Below are 26,728 nucleotides of genomic sequence, written 5' to 3'. Positions count from 1 at the left end.
CATTCCTCCATGGCCACCTGCTCCTAGACCCTCAAAAATGGTTTCATCCTGAAATTTGGTCCTATTTCCAAAACAACTTAAGACATTATTTCTTCTTAAAGGGTCTCACTAATCTGAGCTGAGCTGCACTACATCTCCAGCAGGAATATTTGGGCTTTTATAAAGTTTGTTATGCCTCACCACAGACTCATACATAAAGGCCATGACGCCTTTAAGGCGCCGGCTTCCTTTTAAAACTGAGACAGGAGATCAAAGATCACAGCATTATGAGCCAACTCTTCTGGTCCATCCCCGTCCTACACCAGAATGCTCCGGCATCATGACTTAATATATATCCGAGTCGTGACTGATGAGTGACAGACACTATCTGCCCATAATTGATCACTCATTTACTGGAATATGTAGTTCTGCTATGATTAGGATTTTACGCTTTAACTAAAACCAAAAAATAAAAAGTAATTCTAAGGTCGACAAACAGCAGCTATTTTCAATATTCTTTATTGAATGAAGCAGCACAAAATTACAAATGTTTACAGAATACTTCAAATTGTACAAAATGTAGTTGTACCAAAGAAAACATCTACGTGATATTAAGCTAAACTAAAAGTTTATTGTGCAAATTACAACAAATAAGACATAGTGTTATTGACCTTGGTAATGCTATGGTTAAGAATTGCTGACCTCTTTAAAAGGAATTAAAAAAACAAAAAAAACAACCCTGATCAAACCTACTGATGTGTTTGACTGCATTTGTAGTAGTTTTTAATTTGTTAGAACTACGTGCACATTCTTCTCAAAGCACAATGTGTGAACCCTGGTGTCAAAAAAAAAGGAAATGATCAGTTTTCTGCCGCATTTCAAGCCTCACAAAAAAAGAATAAAAAAATAAAGTTAAAAATAAAGAACGCAATTCTTATGAATGGCCTTTGATTAAAAGTTGTTTAGACACATGGCGTTATGATACACAGTAAATGTTACTGGAAGACTAATTTGTGTGTTTATAGCACTGGTGAAATGTATGTACTGTATGTGAAATGCATGTACTGCTGCAAAAACAACGGTATGAACACCAACGGATCTCAAGGCTTGTGTCTGAAACAGAGTCTGTCATACATGTTCATGTATCGGCCTTTGTGCTTGTGGATTTATTTGTGTGTGTGTCTGAATGTGCATGTGTGTGTGTTCAGGAGTGATTGTGGATTTCGATGTGCATGTGCAGGCTCTGTGGGCCCCTCCTGAGACTCAGTGCGTCCTACCTGAGGGGGGGTGGAGGTGGGGGTGGGGGGGGTAAAGACAGGAGGCCCCCACAGACAAAAAACTGTAGAGTGCACACACACACACCACAGAGAAGTGCTTCTGGTGTTCATGGCAAGTTCAAACGAGTTAATACTGCTGGCGATGCAGTGCTAGTCTAGGCACAGAGTCAGCCTCCTTCACCGACCCCCCCGGCCTCTGCCCCCCCGGGGGGCTGGAGTGGGGGCGTGTCGGAGGGTGGCGGGGCTTCAGGGATCAGCTGGTGGCTGGTTCTTTCCTCTGGTGCTGCAGCATGTCCGTCACACTCACGATGTCCTCCTCAGGGACCTGGGACAGACAAGTATTAAAGGGATAGTTCAACATTGTGGCAAATTAGCCCATTGCCATAATCCCTATAGTCATAGCAGGAGGTTCGTTACCTTTAATTGTCGGTGCAAGCTATTTTTAGAACGGCGGAGCAGAGTCGTGAGCTGCTCAGAGCTACGCTACGGAGGCTAATGGGATTTCTTGGTTTCGCCAAAGAGGGTTTATAAACCAAGACCCCCCATGACGAGTCAGCTTCCTGTATACATGTCACGTGGGTTTCTGCACGGCCACGCCTTTTTAGGAGACTGGGGGCAGCCTTGAGTGTATTGACGCCAATGGGAAAATTTAACGTGAACGCAGATTATGGTTGATTCTTTCGCCCCACAGTCACGGAAGTAAATTTTGAACTCATTTTTCACAGGCCATGTCTCTTCTGAACATTTTGACACAAAATGGCAATTTTCGGAGGGACACATCAGGAGAAAATGAACTTTATTCACTTTATTCATGTCTCTGTCTCACACATTCTCGCGAGATTTGGCACAGATTTCCTAGGCAACGTCAAACAAATGGCCGCAAGCTCCCGTGAAAATGATTTTAAAAAATTTCATCATGCTAAATAGGACTGTTAGTAGTGTAAATATTTAATGTTATCATAAGAAAATATAAATATCTCACTTTCATCTAGGCTACCTACACATTTTATAAATCCACACACACGTTCATAGACGAGGTGGGGTGACGGTTGGCCACCCCCATTTAGGAGACAGGAAGTGTATACCATTTCTATCCATCTGTCCAATATCACACATTACATTTCATTGATGCAACAACAACAACAACAACACGTTCCTTCCTACATTCAGTAGTTTCCCTGAAGTTCACTGCATGTCAGTAGGAATTTCCCTGACATATTTTTGAAAATTAAATGATTTAATCCACAAGAAACATGAGCTCGACTGATGTCACAGACCCTCCCGATGCCACACCTTCTGATCTGCTTTATTCTGGGAAGTCAGTCCTCAGCTCTGTTATTGTGACTCCTTGATCAGAATCTTTCCAAATATTTTTCATAATTTTCCTTTTATTCATCTTTACACAAATAAATCTGCACAGTTTTTTTTAGACATTGAAAACATGTCAAACACCTGAAACAAAACACGCCCAACAGGGTAAAATAGACTTTAAAGGGAAAGTTCAACATTTTGGCAAATTGGCCCATTGCCATAATTCCTATAGTCATAACAGTAGGTTCCTTACCTTTGATTTTCGGTGCAAGCTATTTTTAGAACGGCGGAGCAGAGCTGCGAGCTGCTCAGAGCTACACTACGGAGGCTAATGGGATTTCTTGGTTTCCCTCATCAAACTCATCAAATCCACAATCCAACAACTCCAAAACGCTCTGGTGGACAAGTTGTGACCTGCACATTCACCACACTATGAGATAATAACTGAACGATACGAGACCGAGTTGTTTTCAACTTGTCCACCAGAGCGTTTTGGAGTTGTAGGATTGTGTATTTGATGAGTTTGATGAGGGAAAGCAAGAAACCCCATTAGCCTCTGTAGCGTAGCTCTGAGCAGCTCGCGGCTCTGCTATGCCGTTCTAAAAATAGCTTGCACGAACATACCCCTAAAACTAAAGGGATTATGGCAATGGGCCAAAATGTTGAACTTTCCCTTTAACCAATTTATTGCACAACTTAAAAAGGTGTTAATCAAAAGCGAAAGTACTGGCAGAGCGGGCACCATTTCTCCTGATGGTATCTACCAGGCATCTTTGATAAGAAGTGTTTCTCTGAAGTGCGTGAGAGAGGAAGTTGCCATGATGTCAAAGCTGGTTTACTTTTATGGAGTTCCTATTGTTGAGCTAAACGTGTGGTGGTTTTAATATTAATCCCACTCATTTTTATGAGGTTTTTAAGTGACCACTGTTTTCCATGACAGCAACAAAGGGGAACCAATGTCAATGACTAAAGGATTCTTGTGTAAGGTATAGCTGCATATACCATAGCAACAAAAAAGTGAGTGACACTCATTTCCAAAATATTTGAACAGCGGCCTAAAAAAAGCTAAGAGGGTGATAATAGCTGAGTGCACAGGAAACAACCAGGGATTCAACGATGACAATGATAAACGACACCTGCGGTCATCCTCCTCCTCCTTTCTGTGACACAGAGGCTAACTACGTATCTCAGACTGCAAGGTGTATGGAGTAAGGAACGAATACTTTGTGTTTTGATCAGAGGAAGCAGAAAGATATGCTAAACTGCAGGTTTCTTGCATTCAGTAATTACAATCATAGTTTAGTTAACGTTTGACACAAATCCACAGATGTTAAAGGTCGGGGCGTTCAGAAAACAAAGGCAGATGCTTTTATCTGAAGCGACATCTCATTTCAGCGATTTCTCATAGTTAACGTTGCAGACATATGCTGAAATCTGCATCGTTATCGGTAAATGTCCAACTCAAAGCAGAATTTCTATACATTTTGGGGGAATTTATTGAAAAGGAAAAACAGAAACATCATATTGACAGGAGTATTCAGACCTGCTGCTGCGACCTCACATCACCCTTGACCCTCTTTGAGTCGTTTCTACACCTTGACTGGAGTCTACCTACCTGTGGTAACTCCAGCTGTCTGGACGCGTGTGTTCAGACACACACCTGTCTACACAAAGTTGTCAGAGCTGTAGGCCTGTCACAGTTACCACGTAATCGCCTCATTGCAATCATTTGAGATAAACACAATTATTTTGCATAGTTATTAACATTGTTTCCTTTCCATTCATCTGTCTAAAAACAGCTGTATGAAACAACAGAGGTGTCATATTTCCATCACTATTACCATGTCATTTTCCACCGTTATAACGTTGCGCCCCCTTCTTCGTCTCTTATGGTTTAATGACACATAAGTGGAGCTGCAAACTGTTCATCTCAAGGAGCTTACTTTCTAATATTCAACGACCGCATTTCGATGAGAATTCAATCTACCATGGATTTAGTTGCAAAGCCTAAAGGCAAACGGAAATGCAATTTTTGTTTATATGTTCCAATGGTTAATGCCAATAAATGGCTCTTCTTCTTCTTCATACGGTGTATGATGTATGATACGGTGTATTATTAAACTATGTTTAGGCTTAGTGGCATAAAATGATCAGAAAAAGACAATTAAATCATCAATTACATTTATATATTATTTGTATCGCAATTAATTGTAAAATGTCATGATTGTGACAGCTTACAATGCATAATGGTGCATTTTATTCTTCAGAAGAAGAAATTCAGAATGAGAGGGGTGTGTCATGTGTGTTTGAAAAAAGACTTAAGCTTCAATTGTTGTTCTCTGAATTGATGTAGTTTATTTACTAAATATGATAGAGTATCAAAAGTGTGTGTGAATAAAACACTTGTATTAGTAGAATCATTTAATCTACTGTATATGTGTTACTGACTGTCTTGCTACAATGGTATATACTGTAGTGGCACATTACATTACAATGTTGGCCAGTTACTAAAATGCAACTACACTTGCAATCGTATTTTTCTGTGAATTTTCAGTTGTACTTTTGTCACAGTGATTCATGCAGTTTGAGGAAAAAAAACATATTTTTAGCATTTAAGACAGACAGATGAGACAAAAGTGACTGGACAGTAAAAGTAAAACTAGGGCAGAGGAGAGTCGAAGCCACACAAACCACAGACCAGGTGAACCCCACCTCATTTACTGATCATTCTGAAATAATTATAATCGGCTCCGGCTTTATCTGCTGGTACTGGGATGCTCGGTTTCAGTCGGTGACACTCTGTGATAAGTTTCTGGGTAACGGCAAACAAATGACCAAGATAAACTCTTCTGGGTAATTTCTGAGATAATGGAGGAGACACAGGGTTGCTGACTAAGCCGACACACTGACACAGATGCATGAGAGGGGGGGGGGGTGTGGTGGAAAGCTCATTCGTGAATGTGTATACGCCACATTTTGACATGGTTATACCACATGTTAGGGTTTTATGGCTTCTAATGACCATATATGAATCATTTTGAGAGAAATACTCCTTTAGATGTCATTTAAATACCAATTTCAAGAGGTGCTGAAGGTGTTGATTTGATCAATCTGCATCACAGCTTTTTAAATACCAGGTTAGGGTTGGTCCGATGCAACACCAACACCGTGTTGCTGTGTGCAAACTAGGGCTGCAGCTAACAATTATTTTCATTATCGATTAATCTGTTGATTATTTAAAAAATTAATCGATTAGTTGTTTGGTTGATAAAATGTTAAAAAATGTTGAAAATGTCAATCAGTGTTTCCCGAACCACAATATGACGTCCTCAAATGTCTTGTTTTGTCCACAAACCAAAGAGATGTTCAGTTTATTGTCATAAAGGAACAAATAAACCAGAAAGATTCACATTTACGAAGCTGAAATCAGAGAATTTTGACTTTTTTTCTAAAGAAACTACTCAAACCGATTATTCGATTATTAAAATTGTTGACGATTAATTTATTAATCGATTATTCTGTGATTAATTGATTAATTGTTGCAGCTCTAGTGTGAACCCGCTGGTTAATGTTCAGTAGTTAAAGGGATACGCCAACATTTTTTTTTTAACGTGTCTTGCCTCACTCCCGAGTCCATGACAAGCAGATAGATACCATCCTTTCGACTGTGCGTGCAGTAAAGGGGGAGAGCCTGTATCGCCCGTAATTAGCTTAGCTCAAATGCTGGAAGTGTATAGGGAGTGTTAGCCTGCCTCCACCTAAAGTCATCAGAAACACTCTTCAGCAACTCTAAACGGACCGATCTTCGTCTCAGAGCTGACAAAACTCTCCGGTAAGGCATCTTGAGCGGTCAAATGCCGGTAACGGGACGAGATCGGTCAAAACGAAGGGTTCAAGCAAAGACGGTTTATTTTGGTTCAAGCTAGCTACATCGAGGATAGGTTAACTTCCTATCTCAAAGTAAAAGCACTTCTGTATGTAAAGGGCAACAGGTGTTTTATGTTGTGAAAGTAACCGGAAGTGCGTTGGTCACAACGGCTAGCTTGAGTAGCGCCGAATTCGTCCGAACAAAATTGTTAACAGCTGGTATTTAGACAAATTAACGACACACTGCTGATCTAAACGGCTATTTTCTCGCCTAAAAATGTTTGAAATAAAAAGTGATATATATATATATATTTACAGAGTTTAGAGCTAAAATGAAATCAGCTTCTGACTGCTGATTTCGGCTCGGGTAGACTTCCAGCGTTTGAGCTAAGCTAATTACGGGCGATACGGGCTCTATCTCCCTTGTTACTGCACGCACAGTCAAAAGGATGGTGTCTATCTGCTTGTCATGGACTCGGGAGTGAGGCAAGACACGAAAAAAAATGTTGGCATATCACTTTAACTAATAGTAAAGGGCAACACGTAGCGTCCTCAACACACTTAAACTTTAGTGACTGCATCTCTCTCACAGTGACACAGTCAGTCCACAGACAGAGACCATATTTGGTCATGATGACACACAGACAACAGACACACACACAGACACACACACACCCACCAGTAAAACAGCCTCTAAATCGGTCGTCAGCTGCCTTAGCTAAAGCTGCTGAGTAAACCTCATTTCATCTTGATCTCATCTCCCATTAAAAGAACCACAGCCCAGCCTTAGGACTTTAAATATCTGAGTGTACTGTCAGTACACTTTTGAGTCACTGCTGTGTTCAACAGGAGTGGAGGCCTGGCCAGTGAAGTGAAGATGTCAGACTCACCAGAGCATGGTCAAAACTGAAGGTGCTTATGTAATAGGCAGAGATGTCGCTGTCAGCGAGAGGCTGAGATATCTGGGCGACGATCCCACATTCATCTGGAAAAAAAACCAACACACAATAGCAAAGAAAAAGGAAATTAGTATCACAATCACTACAGTTGTGGCCAAAAATATGTGCACCCCTGCACTGTTATTCAGATAATGCTCCAATTTCTACCTGGCAAATCATTGCAAGAATGAACGTTTTGATGTGCAGATGTGTTTTTCTTTGGTTTGCAATGAAACAACACAAATAAATGAGGAAAAAAGTAAAATCTGACATTATACACCCAGAACTCCAAAAATGGACTCAAGAAAATGATTGGCACTTCACTGGATTTCAGGCATGTGATTTTCCTTTGATCTGTATTTCGACAATTAACAGACAATTAAAACAGGAATCACACTTGTAACCATTCATTTTGTCCAGTTCTGCGTTTAAAATGTCAGATTTTTACTTTTTTCCTCTGTTGTTTTTTGTGTTGTCACATTGCAAACCAAAGAAATACGCTTCTGAATAACCAACCATTTGTCCTTTTCAGGGAGAAATTGGGGCATTATCCGAAAAACGTGCAAAGGGTGTGTACTATGTTTAATCAAATAGAAAGTCCCATTCACATACTGTAAATTGGCTTAAAAGTTCTGACAAAATGAAAATAGTTAATCATAGAAATAAATAAACCAACAATGAAGAATTATCTAACAAATCAAAGCTGAATCAATTACGGCTGAAAAAAATTGCAGACCATAGAGTGGACTAGACCTGATGTGAGTTTGAGCCTTTATCACACACCAGAACCAGAGACACTAAACTAAACTGTGTGTAGAGCAGTCACCATGGAGGTATTGAGCTATAGGGAGAGGAAGTGTCCTTACCAAAGCCCAGTGGTTGTCCCCCGATGCGCACCATCCTCCACAGCTCCCCGGAGGAGCTGGTGAAGAGGAGGTCAGCAGGAAACCTACAGCACAAAGATCAAGAGCTGAAGTCGAAGTCAGAGTGCAAAAACCCTTCATAGGACCACGGGACCACGGGAAATACCCTCTTCTACTACAGTATCTTCACATAACAAGCATACAGACGCTCGGGCTCTTTAAGTGTAAAAGGCAACACATGAAAAGTCCTCACTGTCTCTGAGCCTCCGTGTCCATCACCAGAGAGATGTAGCCGTCGATGAGGGAGAAGGAGAAGAACTTGATGCAGTCCAGGTCCTCACTGGGGGACGACTGTGTGTCCTCTTTAGGACTGAGGAGGAGGAGGAGGAGGAGGAGGAGGAGGAGGAGGAGGAAGAGGAGAGACGTTCAGCTGGTCAGCAACAGTCATTTAATTAAGACTGGGGCCATTTATCCGACAATAACAGGCCTGAGACAGACAGAACAACTGGTTTTTAATAAAAACATGATGCTTTTTTGTATTTATTTAACCCTGTTAAAATGCAGAATAGCTTTTTCTACCAGATTTCTACCTCATTGAGCTTCTACATTTCAATTTTCTGGATTAAATAACATTTGAATAACCATTGTAGCAAAAATTAGAAAAAGCCAAATCTTTGTAATTCATTTTACTTTGAGCATTGTTCCACTGTGACAAATGAGCACTGTCTCATATCTAAGTACTAAAAAACTAAATCACATCAGAGCAGATTAAACCGATTTAAATAGTTACTTGTAAAGGTTATTTATCATGATAAATGTTCAATGTCCAACCAGTGAGATGACTCTTAATTTGCATCGTGTGCTGCCACCTTGTGTTTTTACACCGGTACTGCAGCAGCGGAGTGAGTGAGTGAGAGACATGTCACCTGCTGGAGTAGAAGAGCACGTCGATGAGCGTGGTGGCGATGGACGGCAGAGTGTCCGGGTCCAGAGACATGACACAGAAGTGGTTCGGGGGGATGAGCACCGGGTGAACTGTGGGATGGATGGCTGGGGAGGAGAAAAAAAAGGGGGAAGTGTTAGTTTATAAAAACATAACGAAAGCTAAAACTAAATGTTTCTTTAAATGTTCTATTGAATGAAACAAATCAAAAGAGACAGAGTCAGAACCAAAAGTGTTGCAGAACAAAAAAAAAAAAGTTGCAATTTTATACTCATAGCCTTGAACTACATTGACAATCTTCATTATTTAATTCATCTTTGGTTCTTAAACTTCAGATTCATCAATAACCTGCCTCCCTCTCTTTTAGGTTTTCTCAGCTTTATTTTAATCTGATAAAGTAAAAGTTTGTCAGCAGAAAACAAGAAACTAATCTGTGTTGAGTGAAATGTTTCTGTTGTGTCGAGTTTAGGGAAACAAACAATCATGTTTTTCTTTGATCATCACCAGAGAGATTGTGAAGGGGCGGTCCCATTGGTCCCATTTCTTTCTACATGGTGATAAAAAGAAAAAGCTTCCAGTAAAGGTCACTGTGATTTCATTGTTTTGTTATATAACAATAACCATAAACTGTAATGTTTGTTTCAGACAAACACGGCTTTGTTCAGCACAACGGGCGTCGGGAAACAACAGGTTCCTCTCACTACAAACACACTTAGTTCACTTATCTCTTCACTCTGCAACACAGGGGCGATACGCCAGAGGAGCACAAGATATAAAACCTTACGTGGTCTTCATAGTCCTTTGTGCACATCATATATTTTGAATATTCAAAGTAGTATTCAAAGATTTTGGAGACTTTAACATGTTTTCGGTAGAGTTTTAGACTTTGTAACTATAGTTTTTCTTTTTTTTCTCTAATGAGTGGACATCAGTTTGGTTTATCTATGCATCAGGATGAGGATTTACTTGAACATGTGAGACAAAACACATCTTAAAACACGCTTTTATTACTTGGCTTTTAACAGTTTGAGACCCAAACACTTCAGCTTTTATGTTCTTATTGTTGTTTACTTTGTTTATTTGGTGTGTTTTTATATATTTTACCTATTGATGTTGATTTCATTTATGTATTTATTTATCTATTGACATCTGTGGAAAGCAATTTAGTCAACCTGGTTGTTTTTATATGTGCTCTATAAATAAAATGGATTGGATTGGATGGAAGGATGTACGTACGTATATGTGGATGTGGATATATGGTCAATAGTTCTCATTAGCCCTTTGTCACTATTTGTCAGCTGAGGCCTTTTCACACAGATTATACAACTATGTCTTTATTTAATACACAGTGGTGGTGATGAGAGAAAACAGTGTTCACACAAGCTGGATCATTGAGGTGTATTGGTCAATTTTGAGGCTGAACCACTGCTGATGTCCACAGCTGCTGCTGTATGAACATATGAAGCTGCACAGCTGATGTGCAGTCAGTGTTATCAGATCGATTTAACCCTGTCGGCAGTTTCTAAATGATTCAACTTGAGAGAATGGGACTCGGCTGGATGTCCTGTTATATTTTCTGTCGGGTTTCTTACTATATGGGAGTTGTGGCTCTCACAACCTCAACACTCCTGATGCATAAATAAAAGGCAAAAGCAATGTGAAATGAAGGCCGCATCACGTATGCATTAAATAATGTAATGCTCTGAAGGCAGACTGAACATGACCTCACATAAGCTGCGTCTCAAATCCGAGCTCTGCAGAGCCACAGAAATGTTGTTGTTTTTTTCCCGACCTAGTAACTTCCTTTGTGTTGTGATGAGCGGCCCTCTGTAACACTTTGCACACACAGAACCACCTGCAGGTGGTGCTAGAGGATCGAGACGGCGTCCTCGGAGCTGAGCCTGAACAGTGAGTGAACTGGTGTTAAAACAGGACTGTGACCTCTGACCTTCTTTGCCGTTCTTCTGGAGGCCGCTGGAAACATCCTGGCAGTGCACGGGGACAGACTCTCCTCCCACCTCCCTGTAGATGTTGAACTCTTCCTCCAGAGTGCTGACGACTACAGACAGGTCTTTCTCTCTCACCTACACAACACAGATGCTGTTAGAGACATTTCTACGATATAAACAAAGCGATAAATAATTTAGATTGTGGTATTTGATTGGATTTGTATTTTAAGACAACAAGCAGTTCCGTAGTTTATTGTGCTTAATTAAGACCAATAACGACTGCAGTTTTCCTTTTGGTTAAGACGTATAACGTGATGTATATATTTGTTTTGGTTAATAAAGTGAAGCTACTGTATGGAGCCGAGAGATCGCGCTAGTTTTTGAACATGCTTGCACAGGATTATTGTTTTTGGCATCTTACTGCACACATACACATATACACACTTCCATGTACATGTTTCCCTTTTTCTGTATTTGCACTTCAACTTAGTCTTATTTTACTTATTTGTATATGTCATTATGTGTAACTGCCCTGTGTGCTTTTAATTGTCCCCCGGGGACAAATTAAGTTGTGTTGAATTGAATTGAATTTCGAAGCTACATGCGCCGGCTCTACAGCTTTAGTAGGTATTTAGATGGAGCCACACTAACAGATGTGAAATATGTATAAATATGGAGGTACATTTGTGTCTCTATTGTTCAATCAAAGAAAAAAAATATTAAAAAAAAGACATTTTCAATCAAAACAAACTTCACTTCAATCAAAAAAAACAAAAACATTTTCAATCAAAAAGAAAAAGTGTTTGAATGCAAAAAACATTTGAGACCCAAGAAATTGAAAAGGTTTTTCTTTTTTTATTGAAGTGAGTTATTATTTGATTGAAAATATCTTTTTTGTTTAAATCAACTTTTTTTTGATTGAATAATAAAGACACAAATATCCTACCCATAATATGGCCCAAATACAAAAAAGATTACTTTAATCCAAATAAAACCTTTTCAATCAAATAATAACTCATCTCAATCAAATAAAACCTTTTCAATCAAAGAATAAAAGCGCTCAAATGCAATTTTTTGGGTCTCAAAATTTTTTTTTTGCATTCAAATATTGATTGAAGTGAAGTTTATTTTGATTGAAAAATGGAAAAAATATATTTTTTGTTTAAATCAACATTTTTTGTTTTGATTGAATAATAAAGACACAAATGCACCTCCATATACTGTATAAACACCCTGATCAACACAGGAGGTTGTGTATATATTTCTATACGTGCTGTCTCAGTATAAGTGAACACTGGAGCTCGAGCAGCTTGTCCACCATTAATTTACTTGCTGACACAAACGTCTGTCGCTGTGTTATCTATTTCTGCTCACTTAACACTTTCACATGTAATACATCAACCAAATTTTTTTAGTTGCCCTCAGCTCCGTCTGGAATTAATTCCTCGACTGCGAAACTTGCCGAGTGGACAAAATGCATGGACAGCTTGGCTTCTTTTGTCTGACACAGCTCAGCAGGTGAAAGGCTTCTTCACAAGATAAGAGTGCATTTAGAGAGTTTGGAAATTTGCTCTGTAAATTATACAACAGGGAGGCTTTAAAGTGCCTCTTTCTTTTCAACAGGAAACCTTGTGAGCACTGATTAGACCAGAGTGGAACCGAGCGAAGCCGAAGCTAAAAAAGTAAAGAGGGAAGAAAAAAGTGTATAAATCAGCCAGCAGGCCTCACCAGGATAAAGTCGGTCTGATAAGTGGAGAGCATGAAGACCGAGACGTGCTGCTGGGCCAGAGGGGCGATGACCGACTTGGCGATCTTGGTCACGCCGACAGCCTGTGAGCTGCTGGAGGCGTTGCCGTTGGAGACCACATTGAGCGGCAGCCAGATGGAGCTTTCTACCTGGAGGTGCTCTGAGGGCTGCAGCTCTGAGAAGAGGAGAAAGAAAGAAAAAGTTGGTCAGGGAGTCTGAAGGATTAGGTATTTATGCTAATTAGGTCTGCATGACATCAGCAAGATGTGCGATGACACGGTTCAACGATAAGATTTGCGATAAATAAGCAAATATTAAGGTGTGCATATTGATCTTTCCTGCCTCAGCCATCCTCTTTGCTCCTCTTGCTGCTAAATGAGCACAAATCAACTTGCAGGAGATGAGGGGAGCTGTTGGAGGGGTTTAGATCTGATCGGCTAAGGCCCTGTCAGCATGGGAACGGAGCTTTCCCATCATTTTCTCGTTCGTTTTCCATAAACACGGCATCTAATCATTTCAAGAAACGTTTTGTGAATGCAGTATCCAGTGAAGTGAGCATCGCGCCTGTAAATAGAATTTACTTTTGTAAACTTCTTGTGATGACTTTAGTGTGCATGTTTATATCGCATGAAACAAGATGAATCTGTCAGCCCTAATGATAATATATTGTTACGAACGACTAGCAGGGATTTGGTTTTTTGAAAGAGTAACTACAATATGTGCAGTAGGTATAATATATATATATACTGTATATATATACACACACACATACATATATATAGGTCATTTTCGTCTCATCCTTTCCACACAGAGATCAGTTCCCCAGATAATGACTCAATCTGAAAAAAATGCTGTGTTATGTCTTATATAGCTGTGAATTTGAAAGATAAGGAAAATTTCACTGGCAGACAAGGCCTGATGAAACATGCCAGTGGGTTGCATTATGGGAAAAGCAGGATGAATCTGACTGATGATAGGGAGTAGAGACAGGAAAAGAAAAAGTCAGGATATCCATCTGTATAAGCTCTGACAGGCCGATCCTCCCGGGGTTTAATATACTTCCTAAAAAAAAAAGAGAGCGAGAGACCGATTGTGTGAAATAAAGGGTGCACCTGCCACAAACATAAATGAACAAATAAATATTCCCACAAGGAGGACTTTGTTTTGCAGGCACTATAAACTTCCCCAGTATGTTGAGTCCATTACTCAAACACAGGAGGACGGCGGCGGCGGCGTGCTCAACAAGAATGAATGAAAAGGTCTTTGAAATCGGCGCTGCAGAGACTCCAGACAGCAGACAGAGCTCAACTCATTCATCATGCAACAGCAGTTCTATCAACACTGAACCAGAAATATTCATTCATATGTTGCCAAAATAAAAAAGCACGACAACATACTACGTTAAACAGAGCCGAGCTGTACCGATCTAAAAAACCAAACCACTGGAGATGTGACAGATGTTCTGTAGCCTATGTAAACCATCCATGACAGGATTTCACACAGCTGACATTTCTAGAAGCAGAGTGATTTAGCACCTTCAGAATAAAAGCCCCTTGTTTAACGGAGCGCCCTGTCAAACTTTACATTGTTGTTGATGTATCTGTATATCCGTGGTGCACACTGCGAGGCGGCTTCCTGTTGTTTTCTGTTCAGTACAACGTACACACACACACTTTGCCGAACCCACCCCACCTCCTCCTCCTCCTCCTCTCTCCTCTTCCTTCACCGCGGAGACCTCAAACGCCCCCTGCTATTTATACCGCCTTGCTATACAAGTAAATATTATGCTCATGGGAGGTCGGCAGCACCTGCAGCCTCGCCGCAAGATGCTCCGTCGTAAAGTGTGACCTGATACCGGACGGGGCGTTAATGTGTGGGCTCCTGGTCTCCTGGGGGTAAGGAGAGGGCCAATAGGTCAAATGGGGGGAGGGGGGTGGGGTGATGACTCCCCTCACTGTGACATCCTGAGTGATCCGAGCCAAACTGGAAGAGCAGGATGTTTCACTCCTCACGCTTCAGTGGCAGCTGCAATGTCGAGGCAGCTACCTGGGAAACAGGTGTCTATCCAGGAAATAAACAACGCAAAACCTTTGATCTTTCTTTCTAATAACAAGTTAAACCACAGATTAAAAAAAATGATACTGAAACTTGGCTAAACAGAACCAGGGCAAACTGAATACTGAGTTAGGGGGATAAACTTTGTTTTGCATGAGTGAGAACCACCTTCATTTTGTTTCTTCTTAAGAGATTCATCTGTTCATCTTATAATATATTGATCATTAGAAGCCTTATTTCCTTTTTTATCCCCCACCCTACTCCCTTGTCCAACCCAGGATCATTACAACTACAGTAGTAGACTAAATTTATGACTGGAACTCAGTGCCAAGTGACACAAGAGAGAGTAACAGCTCTACTGGCTATAAAACCAAGATGAAATCATGGCTAAAATCAACCCAATCATGTGCCCATTAATCATGAATTCAAACACTGGGTGTAATCTTGTTGTCTTATCATTGTGAGTGCATTGTCATCGTTCTTTTTAATCATGTGAAACTGCATTGCTGTAGTTGCAATGTTTTTTAATGTTGTGAAATCTGCTTGTTGTTATTGTCATTGAAGATTCTGTGTTGTGTTTGTCGTAGCAGATATGTTCTCTGTTTCCTGCCCCGGGACCACAGATGAAATTTAGCTCGAGCTCATTCTGGTTCGGCTGAGAGCTGTGCAAAAATAAAATAAACATATACAGTATATAAATATAATAATAAAATAATGAAGAATGATAAATGATAATCATTATAATTTATCATTGTTCATGATTTTTTTATTATAAAGTGCTCACTCTTCCCTCTTTATGCTGTGATTGAAAAAGAACCTGTAGATTGACAGTAACACAAAAAAGGGTTGTTTCTTCAACAGATCAGGCATTTTTGTTTCATTACCATTCAATAAACAAAAAAACATCACCAAACAGTGTCTATAACTCCTGGTGGTGAATACCCCATTTTCTTTTTTTTATTTACTCCCCCTTCAAAAGGGCCACTGTTCTGGTTGGCATAATTTATCACAGGCAGCCCCTTGTGGCTTCGCTACACCAGCTTTCACCTCTTAAAATAGGCACTCAGTCAGAAGGAGAGCGAAGGGGACAGAGAGAGAGAGAAGCAGAGTATACCCACGGGCGATATCTGCCTTTAACAGCTACATCTGTGTAGAAAGGGACAGAAAGACAGAAACGACTGGACGACGATGAGTGGATGGGACCAGAACATGTACACAGAAAAAAAGTTTCTATTGTTCGCTCTGTCCCGACGGTGTGTTCTCGACACACACACACACAGCTCTGATACAGGGCTGACCTGCCTGACATACATTTTCATAACTGCTAGAGCTTGTCATTATCTTTTTTGTTTTGGATCAGTACAACTACTGTCCAACAAAAGTGTTTTCAAAATAAAAGGCAGATACCAAAAGCCTAAAGCTAAGTCAGAATTCAAAAATATCTGAAGGAAAATTGGAAACAATCACACTAAATATTTATCAATGAGTAACTGTTTTTAAAAAAAGAAGTATTTATCACAAATGAAGCCAATTTCCTGAAGACTCAAAGAAAGTTGTTGTCTCTAACCCTGCACAATAACAACTGTTGTTTTTGCTCTTGTGTGTCTGTAAATACACACCCAAGTCCTTACAAATTGTTTAATTGGGGGGTTTTTTTAGTGCGTAAGTGATGCTTGAACTTTATTTTCAAAAAGAAAAATGTTGTCGTTTCCATACAGCTGCACTTGACCTTTTGTTCATCAGAAGCAGCTTCACCAACCCTCCCACACTCTCTCTGTCTGTCTGATGATTTACACCAATGAGGAGGGTAACAGGTCTAACAAGCCTGCAGCCCTTTCTCACAACTCCTTTACATTATCAGAGAGAGATATTTGAGTTGGCCTTCAGTGAAAACACTAAATACTAGAATTAAAGCACATCTGCATTCTGTGTAGGAGTTAAAAAACAACAAAAGAAAGAAAAAAAAAACCTAGAAAACTCTGGTTTACTCTGGCTCTGCTTCATTTCAGCTTGTCTTTTTCTCTTTTTTTCTTGTACAGTTTTTTCCTACATTTTATGGTTGTCTACACCCATCCTACCGCACGAGGTCTGTGAGGGGAACAAGGAAGGAAGGAAGTAACATTCGAGTGGTAAAACAACAGAATGTTGTGGCCCCATTCAAAACTATTTTACTTGTTCTTCGGACCGTGTTTTTTGAGTTTGTGGCGTGTTCGTACAAAGTGGTGCTGTTGGACCCTGGAGGAGCTCCTCACAACCCAAACATGTTGGAACAAACTGTGATGATGTATCATTGATGTAGCAGCTCCATCGGCCAAATTCTCTTTCCATCTCTACATGAAGACTCCAGAAAACAAAACAAAGTACTGACTCTTTCTTTACCTTCTGTATTGTGCCTCATCACAGTTTGAAAACACCTCTCGTCCCCATTTATCCCTATAAAGTGCTGGACCATGCAGTTAGTTCACATGATGTAAATCTAAATCTTCCCTGTCTGGTAATCTGCATCTTTCTTACTTGACGTCCCGGGTTGTAATGAAGTCACCAGACCCACGCTGAGATGACCCAGATGATAGCACTGAGGTTTCACCTTTAGATGTGACGAGTAAAGTAAAGCTGTACTGTATGTGCAGTTATGCTATTTGCTACAGTACATACCCAACATTGTTCATTTATCTTTCTAGATGGAATTTCTTAACTTTCTCAGAGCTGTCTGTCTGTCCAATGGTGAAAAACGATAGCTAAGTGAACTCTTGTTTTGCTCCTATTTCTATTTCATACTGAAGTTAACATGCTAACCTGGTTTGCCTGGTCTCATTCCTGTAGCTGAAGAAGTAGCACTGCTCATAGACTGTAATATAAACCTCTAGTAATGTCTGTGACCTCCTGATAAATGACGATCGACACCTCTGGCTCTCAGTAAGAAAACATGTTTGGTGGTAGAGAAAACTTGGCCTTGGCTTATATCAGAGCATGTCTTTACATGTCATTGTAAGGCATATACGGTATGTCTGGTCTTCTAGCTTCTAGACCCTACAGTACACTATAAAGATTAGTAAAGAGATTTTTTGTGGTGATTTATATTTTAGTATTAAGTGCACCAATGGGACTAGAGTAGTCAGTGTGGAAGGACATAGGATGTGCCTGCTCAGTGGTATTTTACCTTTGAATCCCTCCTCATCAAGGACGACTGTGTAGTTCTCCGGTGTCTCCGTCAGACTGAAAAACTTGCATCTGAAACAGAAAAGGAGGAACAGATGAGCAGAGTCAGACCGCTGGGAGCTGAGGAAACAAAAACAAAAAGGACGTTTTCGGGTCTTCGTAATAACACTTAACAAGCGTAAAGTAAATGGGGCTCAACTGCTGCACTCAAGGAAAAGACGGAGCATCACTGTTTTAACTGTGATGATTCAGATGTCCTATGAAAACCCAGTCCATTTCTGGCTGCAGAGCTTCAGACGTCTACATTTTAAAGGTTTATTCACCTGTACACAATCTCTGAGAGTGACTTTTTGCAGGCCTCCTCCACCTTGTTCTAAAAAAAGAAGCTCCTTGGGTTAAATATTTGAAAAGACAGAGCGGTTCTGCAGACTGATACGACCCATTGGGGTTAAAAATTTACTAAGAAAGGCAAATATAGATGGGATGGTATACATTTGTTGTTTTTTTAAGATTTTAGGAACTTCTCAGAAAACAGCATCGTGAAGTTTCTTGATACAATTACGATACTTTTCTCCCTCAGGTTTGGTATTTGTCTCTTCTTTGGGCTTGGGGCCAAAAGCATTTGCTTTCAAAGGGTGTTGCTGGGTCTGTCCACACTGTTCAGCAGCTCCTTTCAATGTTGTCTTTGTGTAATGGTGAAAAAAAAGAGGGGGTGGCATAGGGGGCGAGGGGGGAAAATGCAAGAAGTTGGTTGAGGAAAGAACTGGGCAGAGAAACACATACTTTCGTGGATTACTTCTGTTTTTGGAGCTTATATCACATCAAGTTCCTGTGTGTACTTGTACTACATCTGAAGAGGAGTCTTTTTTCAAACAGCAAAAAAATGAGATGGGGATAGAAAATGTTTGGGGAGATGTAGGCAGATAGAACTGGATACTATGTAAGTTCGGAAACACATGTCCCTATGGCATCTTGTTCAACTTTGACATTGATGGCGACTTTAAGAAGACGGGCATGTGGACAATCTTCACTCATCTTTGCAACCTTTTCAGTCCTTTTAAGGCTGCGTATTTACATCGCCCTGTCTCTGATTACACATATGGGCACCTATGGTTGTGATGCTTGTCACTGTTTTTTGAGAAGTCTTCTTCCAAGTGTCAAGAAGACACCAGACTTAGTGGAGTTAGGAGTTCAAAGTGGGGAGGAGTTATTTCAGGCACCCACTGTTCTTTAAGTCACAGACGAAATGAGCTGACCGCACCATGTCCAGGACTTTAATGGACATAAAATAAAGTCCTCCAGGATTTAATCTTGAGTATAAAAGACGAATAAATGCTTGAGAGAATACGTGGTTCTGTGATAAGACTCAGACATCGATGTGCGTGTACAAATAGGAAAGTGAACTGCAACTTTGGATGAGCTCTTTGGTATGAGCTCTTTGGTAAACATTCAATGCATTCTTTTACATTTATTGCAAACAGGAACTAAAGCTAAAGACGAACTGCTTTTTGGGAACATGGAGGAAAATCAAGTGGTTTAAACAGAATCTCTTTGAGATGATGATGCTTTTTAATGTAATTCTTCAACAATGGTGCCAATTCAGGCTCTGATTCACACCTGACAAACTTGTTCTTCACAGCAGTGGCTTAGGTTCATTATGGTTATTTCAGATTTTGACAGCTGTTCTCTATAAAACAGGTCACACAAGCATGATTTAACCTAAAAAGCTGAAAATGATCAAACAACACTATGAGATATTTCTGTGGTGGGGAACACTGAGATCATTGTCATTTTACAGAAAACTTTCAAATGACTTCTGGAACCAAAAGCTCATCCCACTCTCTAAACTGTAAGGGTGTCATTATGCTCCTTCCTGTTTGAGGCCAACTTTGTAATTTAGGCAGATGAGGTTCAAGCTAATTGTAGCTTCAATACCAAATGTCTTCAGACTTTTCATTGGTTTATGGGTTATCATTTGCTCTCTGTCACAATCTGACAGAAAATACAAAACATCACCAGTGATATGGCTCCGACCAACCAAAGCAAAACCTTTGCCCTTAAAAAAAAGAAAATATCTTAGTAAGCATTTTAACTTTTGCTTAAAAAAGCTGCCACAAGCAACATTTTGGGACTCTTTGTTTTCATTGAATCCCTAGAAAGGAAGTGCTACATATTCCTGTTTTCTCAAAACGTCTCATCGGAGATCCACCTTCCCCTTCCTCTGCTTATCAGTCAGCTGAGGCTATTACAGTAGAAGCCCGAGTGAGACCGCGAAACTCCTGACTCAGCAAAAACTAATCCCCCTCGCATGAGATGGGACAATCACGCCACAGAGAGACAAAGAGAGGGAACACTGTAATACTAACTACCAGCTGTGCTCGCAAGCTCAGCCAGCCCATTGTGTTATAATACCCCACTCATTTCCTGTTGACCCTTCACCTTCCCCCAGCTCCCAGTTTCCTGCAGGTAGCGTATGCCAAGCATCCATCCCTTCGAAAGTGGAGCTTTTTATGACATGTACTGTTCTTTTTCTTTTTTTAAAGAGAACACACTGAAGGCTCTATATACTGTATTGACATATGTGACACCTGCGAGGCAGCCAAACCACGGCAACGTAATGGTTGTAACGCTGCGAGGCATCTATTTGTGCTTGTTTGGTTTCCTGTTCTCACAGTACAGATAACACACACACACAGCAGGTTTCATTGCAGAGTGAGTGCTGATAAGAAGACTACAAAATTCATTTAGCTTTTATGTTGACTACTAAATCCTCATTGTCACTCATCTTTCGCTCTAAGGAAGACATTTACCTACAATCAGCCCAACCCATAGGCTTTTAATAAGAACGAGAGCAACAGAAAATCTGATATATCTTGTTGCACAAATGAAAAAACTTTTTCCACCCAAAACACTAAATCTGATCAACTAGAGTAAGATTTTGTGATGTATCGGATTGCAGAATGATGCATGTAGGTCCAGGAACCCACTCACACATGCACTCATGTATTTATGTATCTATTTCTTCACTATGTTCATGTAATTTTTAATTTGATTCATTGTGAGGTGGCAGAACGGTTGACACAAAAGTTGTGTTTCTTTTGTATAGATTTTATTGTGGCTTTGTTCTTCTGCCTGTCATTGTACAGTAGTGCTGTTGGGTTTGTGTAAATTTCCAGCACTATGCTGCAACACTACAGGGCCACAGACTAACTTTTTTTTTTTAGGAGTGGCCCCTAACTTAAAATTTTAGGAGCGCAAGCAGAAAATTTAGGGGCGCACACTGTAAATCCGACCTTCAAAGCAAATATTTACATTTCCTTCTCATTCACGATCCTCACAAACATTGGCCTGCTGCCACTTGTAATGACAGATTCCAGATTGCAGATCCTTTGAGCCGCCCTGCCCACATTTCACCAAAGAAATACCAAATTTACTGGTTGCACATGCGCAAGTAGATGAAAAATTTACAGGCATCATCTCAAATTTTAGGGGCAAAGTGCCCCCATTTAGAGTCAGTTTGGATCCCTGCACTATTTGCCCATTTCAGGACAATAAAGATTTACTTGACTTGACTAACAGAGCCCTCTGCTCTCATCAATACATCCCTGTCTCTACAGGTAAAACCAGAGACAAAGGACGCACACAGCCCAGAGGAAACAGTATCATGGGTTAAGCTCTTCAAATGTGAGAACTTGTTATATTTGCATCTTTTTGGACTGTTGGTTGATTTAGAGACATATCCAAACCCCGCCCATAGACTTAATCAATGATTGAAAACATTTTGTGCAGCCGGCATGTGTGTGATCACCGGTGTAACGAGTTATTAAGAAAACAAGCTCCTTCTATTGAAGCATGAAGTAAACACGAAGAGGAGGAGACAGAAAATAACCAGAGGAAAGCAACAGGTAGCCAGGGATCGGGCCAAGAGGGGAAGATGAAAACCAAGCATGCGAGAGTCTGGACTTTGATCCTGCAGCGGCACAAAACAACCAGCGGCAGCGGTGGTGAGGGAGCGAGGGCCGGCAGCGGTGGTGGTGGGGCGTCTGCAACTGATGCTCCAGCTGAGGAAACATGATAAGAGCGCAGCAAACCGATGTTGTTGAAGTGTTGTGTGAGCCTTGAGCTATCTCAGCCCCGTCGTCGAGTGGACCTTCACAGCTTCCTACCAGCTGATCTCTACCGTTCTCATGGACTCCACTTTTTTTAGAACAATTGGGAGGCCTTCTTTTTTTCTTTTTTTTTTGGTCTTGAAATCCTTGCTTGTTATTATAGAGCGTGGGGTGGACGGGGAAAGAAATGGTGGTGGTGGTGGTGGCGGGGGTAAGTCTTGTGTATATAAGGGGGAGTGAGAGCCCCAACCTTGACAGATCAGTGAAGCAGACAAGTGGAAAACTCCCCACTGGGTTTCTGGCTCTGCTCGGGCATTGTTCCAGCCCCATGCTCTCGTTAGTGAGCCGCCAAAGAGCAGAAGAAAGGAGGACTGTGTCGAGGCCTGCGGGGCTGCATCGTCCATCCACCGTGCAGCTCAACTCATATCGGGCTGATACTTAATTATTACCACACCCATGGACTCCAAACAGCAATACCAAAGACAAAACGAGTACAAACTAACTGCTTGTTTGCTCATTGCCCCTGTTTTTTGGTTTTGGTTTTTTGGCCGGTTGTGGAATGACTCATTCACATCATATCAGATCTCATCAGAGACTCTAATAGTAAATAGCTGATTCAGAAGTCCATGCACTTTGTTTGCAAGAGTGCAGAGCATGCACACAAACCCCCACAGGCAACCTCTAGCATATAACCCAACTACACAAATACTTCGCCTGCATGATCTAAACTTAAAGTGACAACGAGGAGTTTCGGAAAACGAAGTGTTTTTTTCACACTACATTTCCCATGAGCCTCGGCGTCCACTGTGAAATTCTTGGGCCGCCGCAAGATGGACGAAAGCGAAAACATTAGCCAAGAACGTTTTCATTGATCAAGAACGAAAGTCGGAGGTTCGAAGACGATCAGTTACCGTCGTAGTTCCGACCATAAACGGCGTTTCGGCAGCGTTATTCCCATGACCCGCCGGGCAGCGTCCGGAAAACCGAAACTAGGAAATGCTGGGCAAGTCGACCACTAAGTAATAATATCAAAAATACTATAAAGACAAAACGATTATGGAAAATGGACCCATTAACGTATTCATCCACATTAATATGAGACTCTTTTATAACCAAAAACAAACTCCTCATGGTCTCTTTAATATTACAACTTCAAAAAAAAAAAAGTTTTCTAATATCTTGACACTGCTGCATGAAGTTTGAACAATGACCAACACAGCTGAGCTGACCTTGACAGATTAACAGTGTAGCTGTCAGTAGCCTGCTGTGCCTCATCAGCTTCTTATAGGTTCTTATTCCTGGGCAAAGGTGGAGATGATCCTCAAGCTACTTTCATCTTTTAATGCTTCAGCCTTGTTTGATGATGTTGGAGGAAGATTTAAAGTAGTTTTAATTTAGCACAACTCTGACTTCCTAGAAACGATTACCTCCTCCTTTTGCATGGGGAGTTGCTCTCTAATGAATGGCGGGGGCCTGAAAGAGGGAGCAACCGAGGCAATCAGGCTTGTTTTTTTTCTGCTCCACGATTGTTTTTGAGTTGCCGTGAACTCCCGTCTTCTCCACCACTCCCCGTTCAAGCCGTGCCTACAGTTTGACCAAAGAAAACAAACAACCAAGAAAAAAAAAGAAAGAAAGAAAAATCCTGCCTCACAGAAATAACAGGAAAAACAAAAGCAAGACACATCCACACCACAGTGCGATGACATAACTCAAAAGCATTCAAAACAACAAACTGTAAAACAGAAGCCTGCTAATCCAAGGAAAGGCAGTCTGCACTACTTTGTGTTACTTTCCAGAGCCAGTTCAAATGGACACTAAGTCTCACTTTTAAAATAAAAAAAACAGAGTAACACTCTGGATACAGTTCTTGATAATTTGGCTTCATTCATTATGAAGCTATTTTCCTTTGCTTTAGTAAAACTGATGCATCACATACAGTGTGTCAGTGTATTATTATTCACAATGACTAACAATTTACTCAATAAGAGCTTCAGGTGGTGCCAGCCATCATGGCACAGTGTGTCTACTAGTCTGGACATGTCAAGGCCCCATTGTGTTGCCCAACTCTATGAAACCAATAAACGCTGATGCAGGCGGCAAGGCATGGAGAAAAGTGAAGTGTCTGATACTAGATTCAAATCCGATGACTGAATGAATATTTACAAGATGTGTTTCCCAGGATCATGATCCTCTCATGCAGGCATGCACTAGTCCTGACTGGTAACTGGTTATTAAAGGGCTGCTCTGTTCCCACACAGGATGATTATGATAAGTAAATCCTTGAGGACAGTGTGATAACCGGACTTCAGACATCACACAGCACAAATGCGATTAGAGGTGGTGAAATCTTCCCTGACGTTTGCCTACTAGCCTACATCACCCTCGTTGTGACTCGACATGAGAGCTGCAGCCGAGCCACTGGCCCGGCCCCGGCCCGTATCACTGGCAACTTGGGAGAGGACAGATGTTTAGCTCTTTTTCTAGCCATGCATATGTGGGGCAGCCAGAGCAATAAACCATTGCATAACAATGAGAGGATATCCAGGGATTAACTTAAAAAAAAAAAAACTGGCACTGATGCCAACATGAGATCCGCTGGACAACTTGCAAACTGGATGTTGGTTTTGGGTGGAGGAGGTCAAGGATCAAGTCTGTGATGGAGAAACAGGATCCCCCCCCCCCACCAGAATAAAGTGAAGAGAGGCTGCATGTTTGTTTTTTCTTGGCCCTGTGCTCAGTAGAGCCATCATGCATGCAAAGGAGCACAACATAAATGCAAATAAACACATGGATACTGTGTAATCAAAATACTGTGGGTCTTTTGTCTATGCAAATATCAGCTGGCTATCTCTACTGGAAGAATATATAAGAATATTCCATACATTGGCTAAAATGCATTTAAGTCTCCTCCATAATCTACTCCCCCCTCCTACCAATTCCCTAAAGTTGCATGCATTACACTAGCTGTATCATTCATGAAGGCATGAACACACAGGCAGACAGACAGACAGACAGACAGACAGACAAATAATAATGTGCTCGGGCCAGGCACCCAATGAATGAAGAGGCGCTGTGGGTTATCTCATATATCCGTGTTGGATTACGAGGCTGATTCACAGCGATGATGATCATGATGAGGAGGACGACACACAAAAACTCAGATCGGGTCTTCTTCTCTTACCGTGTCCTGTTCCGGAGGAATATCAGTTTGATCAGGGGGTGTGTGAAATGCACCAGCCCATTCTTGGATATGCTGGTGACCCGTAGCCTGTGGTCCAGTATGTGCAAGTCCATATTCTTCTTATTCTTCTCGGTTGCGAGCGCTGCAGCCTTCCTGTTGTGTGTTTTGTGTGTGTGTGTGCATGCGGTGTGCAGGCGGAGATAACGCCTTCCTACAACAAGCCGAGCGATATCATTCAAATGTTAAACACGGAGGCCCGGATGAGGAGCAATAACAACCACCGGCAGCTCGTCCCGCTGAGCTCGTCTCTCTCTCAGCCTGAAGACGAAAAACAGCCGAGGCAACCCGACTCCAGCTCCAGCTCCAGCCCCGCTCCACTACTGTATATTCAAATACAAGGGAGGGGAGGGGGGAGGGACAGCCCCACGACACGACACGCCCCCTCCTCTTAAAGCCACAGGTTTATGATGCTGAGTGAGTCTGACTGAGGTGATGAATGCCCAACTAACACATGCACAGTCAGGGGGTGTTGTGTTAATGGACAACAAGCAGACATCCGAGTGGGTCCGAGATTATCCTTCAAAATAAAAGTAGCGCAATAAGCACGTGGCTGTGGGTTTTTTTTATTTTTTTATTCAGGGCTCCAGACCCCTAAAATTTGAGACTGCACTGTAAAAAGGAATTTGGGTTTTTTGTTACCTCAACTTATTTTTCTTAGTCAATCCAACTAAAAGTATCTAAATTGTTGGGCCAACTTGAAATATTAAGTTTTAATACTGTCAACTCCTCAGTTAAATCAGAACAGTCCAGGTAACTTAGTTTGCTGAGTTGACTCAACTAAACATCAGTAGCCCCTGCAAAACTCCCCTGGACAACCCGTACAAGCCCACATGTCACAGACTGACCCCTGCTCGACATGTGTCAGTTGGAAAGGATGCCATTTCAATCAAGATGAACAGCAACAAGATGTCATCACGAGTGGACAAAAAGAGCAAGTAATTCCAGGTAAATAATTATTTTTGTAAGCTATATGGTGCAGTCAGTGCCATTTTACTGTTAAAATGGTTGCCAAACTAGTTTTCTTAAACTATAGAATATCAAAGAGCCCTCAAATCTTAAAAAGAAAAAAGAAAAACAACAACTTGTTAGCTCCCTGTAGCCTAAGTTTAGCAAGGGCTTTGTCTGTAAATCAGATATGCAATGTACAGTGTGTTACATGAATGTGCACAACTGCTCTGGGAAGTATTTGTTTGACGAAAGGTCTGAATATTTTTAAGTTATGAAGTTAAATGTGCGATATGAATGAGCTAACTATGCTAACTGCTCTTTCTTCTACGGAGTGTTTGGCAC

General features: G+C 41.0%; 1 protein-coding gene across 1 annotated transcript; it reads right to left on the bottom strand.

The window, feature by feature from the left end:
• Positions 1-482: 482 nt before the first annotated feature.
• castor1 (cytosolic arginine sensor for mTORC1 subunit 1) lies at positions 483-25,844 on the bottom strand. Its single transcript, XM_085786265.1, has 9 exons — positions 25,379-25,844; positions 18,090-18,160; positions 12,856-13,049; positions 11,127-11,262; positions 9,162-9,285; positions 8,489-8,605; positions 8,239-8,321; positions 7,325-7,419; positions 483-1,581 (listed from the first exon to the last, which is right to left on the bottom strand). The coding sequence occupies exons 1-9, from the start codon at positions 25,489-25,491 to the stop codon at positions 1,510-1,512; spliced, it is 1,005 nt and encodes a 334-aa protein (XP_085642391.1). The 5' UTR covers positions 25,492-25,844; the 3' UTR covers positions 483-1,509.
• Between the last annotated feature and the right edge of the window lie 884 nt (positions 25,845-26,728).

The sequence above is a fragment of the Trachurus japonicus genome, chromosome 9, assembly GCF_045865225.1.
Source record: "Trachurus japonicus isolate A0001 chromosome 9, Traja_1.0".
NCBI classification, from domain to species: Eukaryota; Metazoa; Chordata; class Actinopteri; order Carangiformes; family Carangidae; genus Trachurus; species Trachurus japonicus.
Note: the sequence above shows the minus strand (reverse complement) of the source record. Positions and strands in the feature narration are given on the sequence as shown.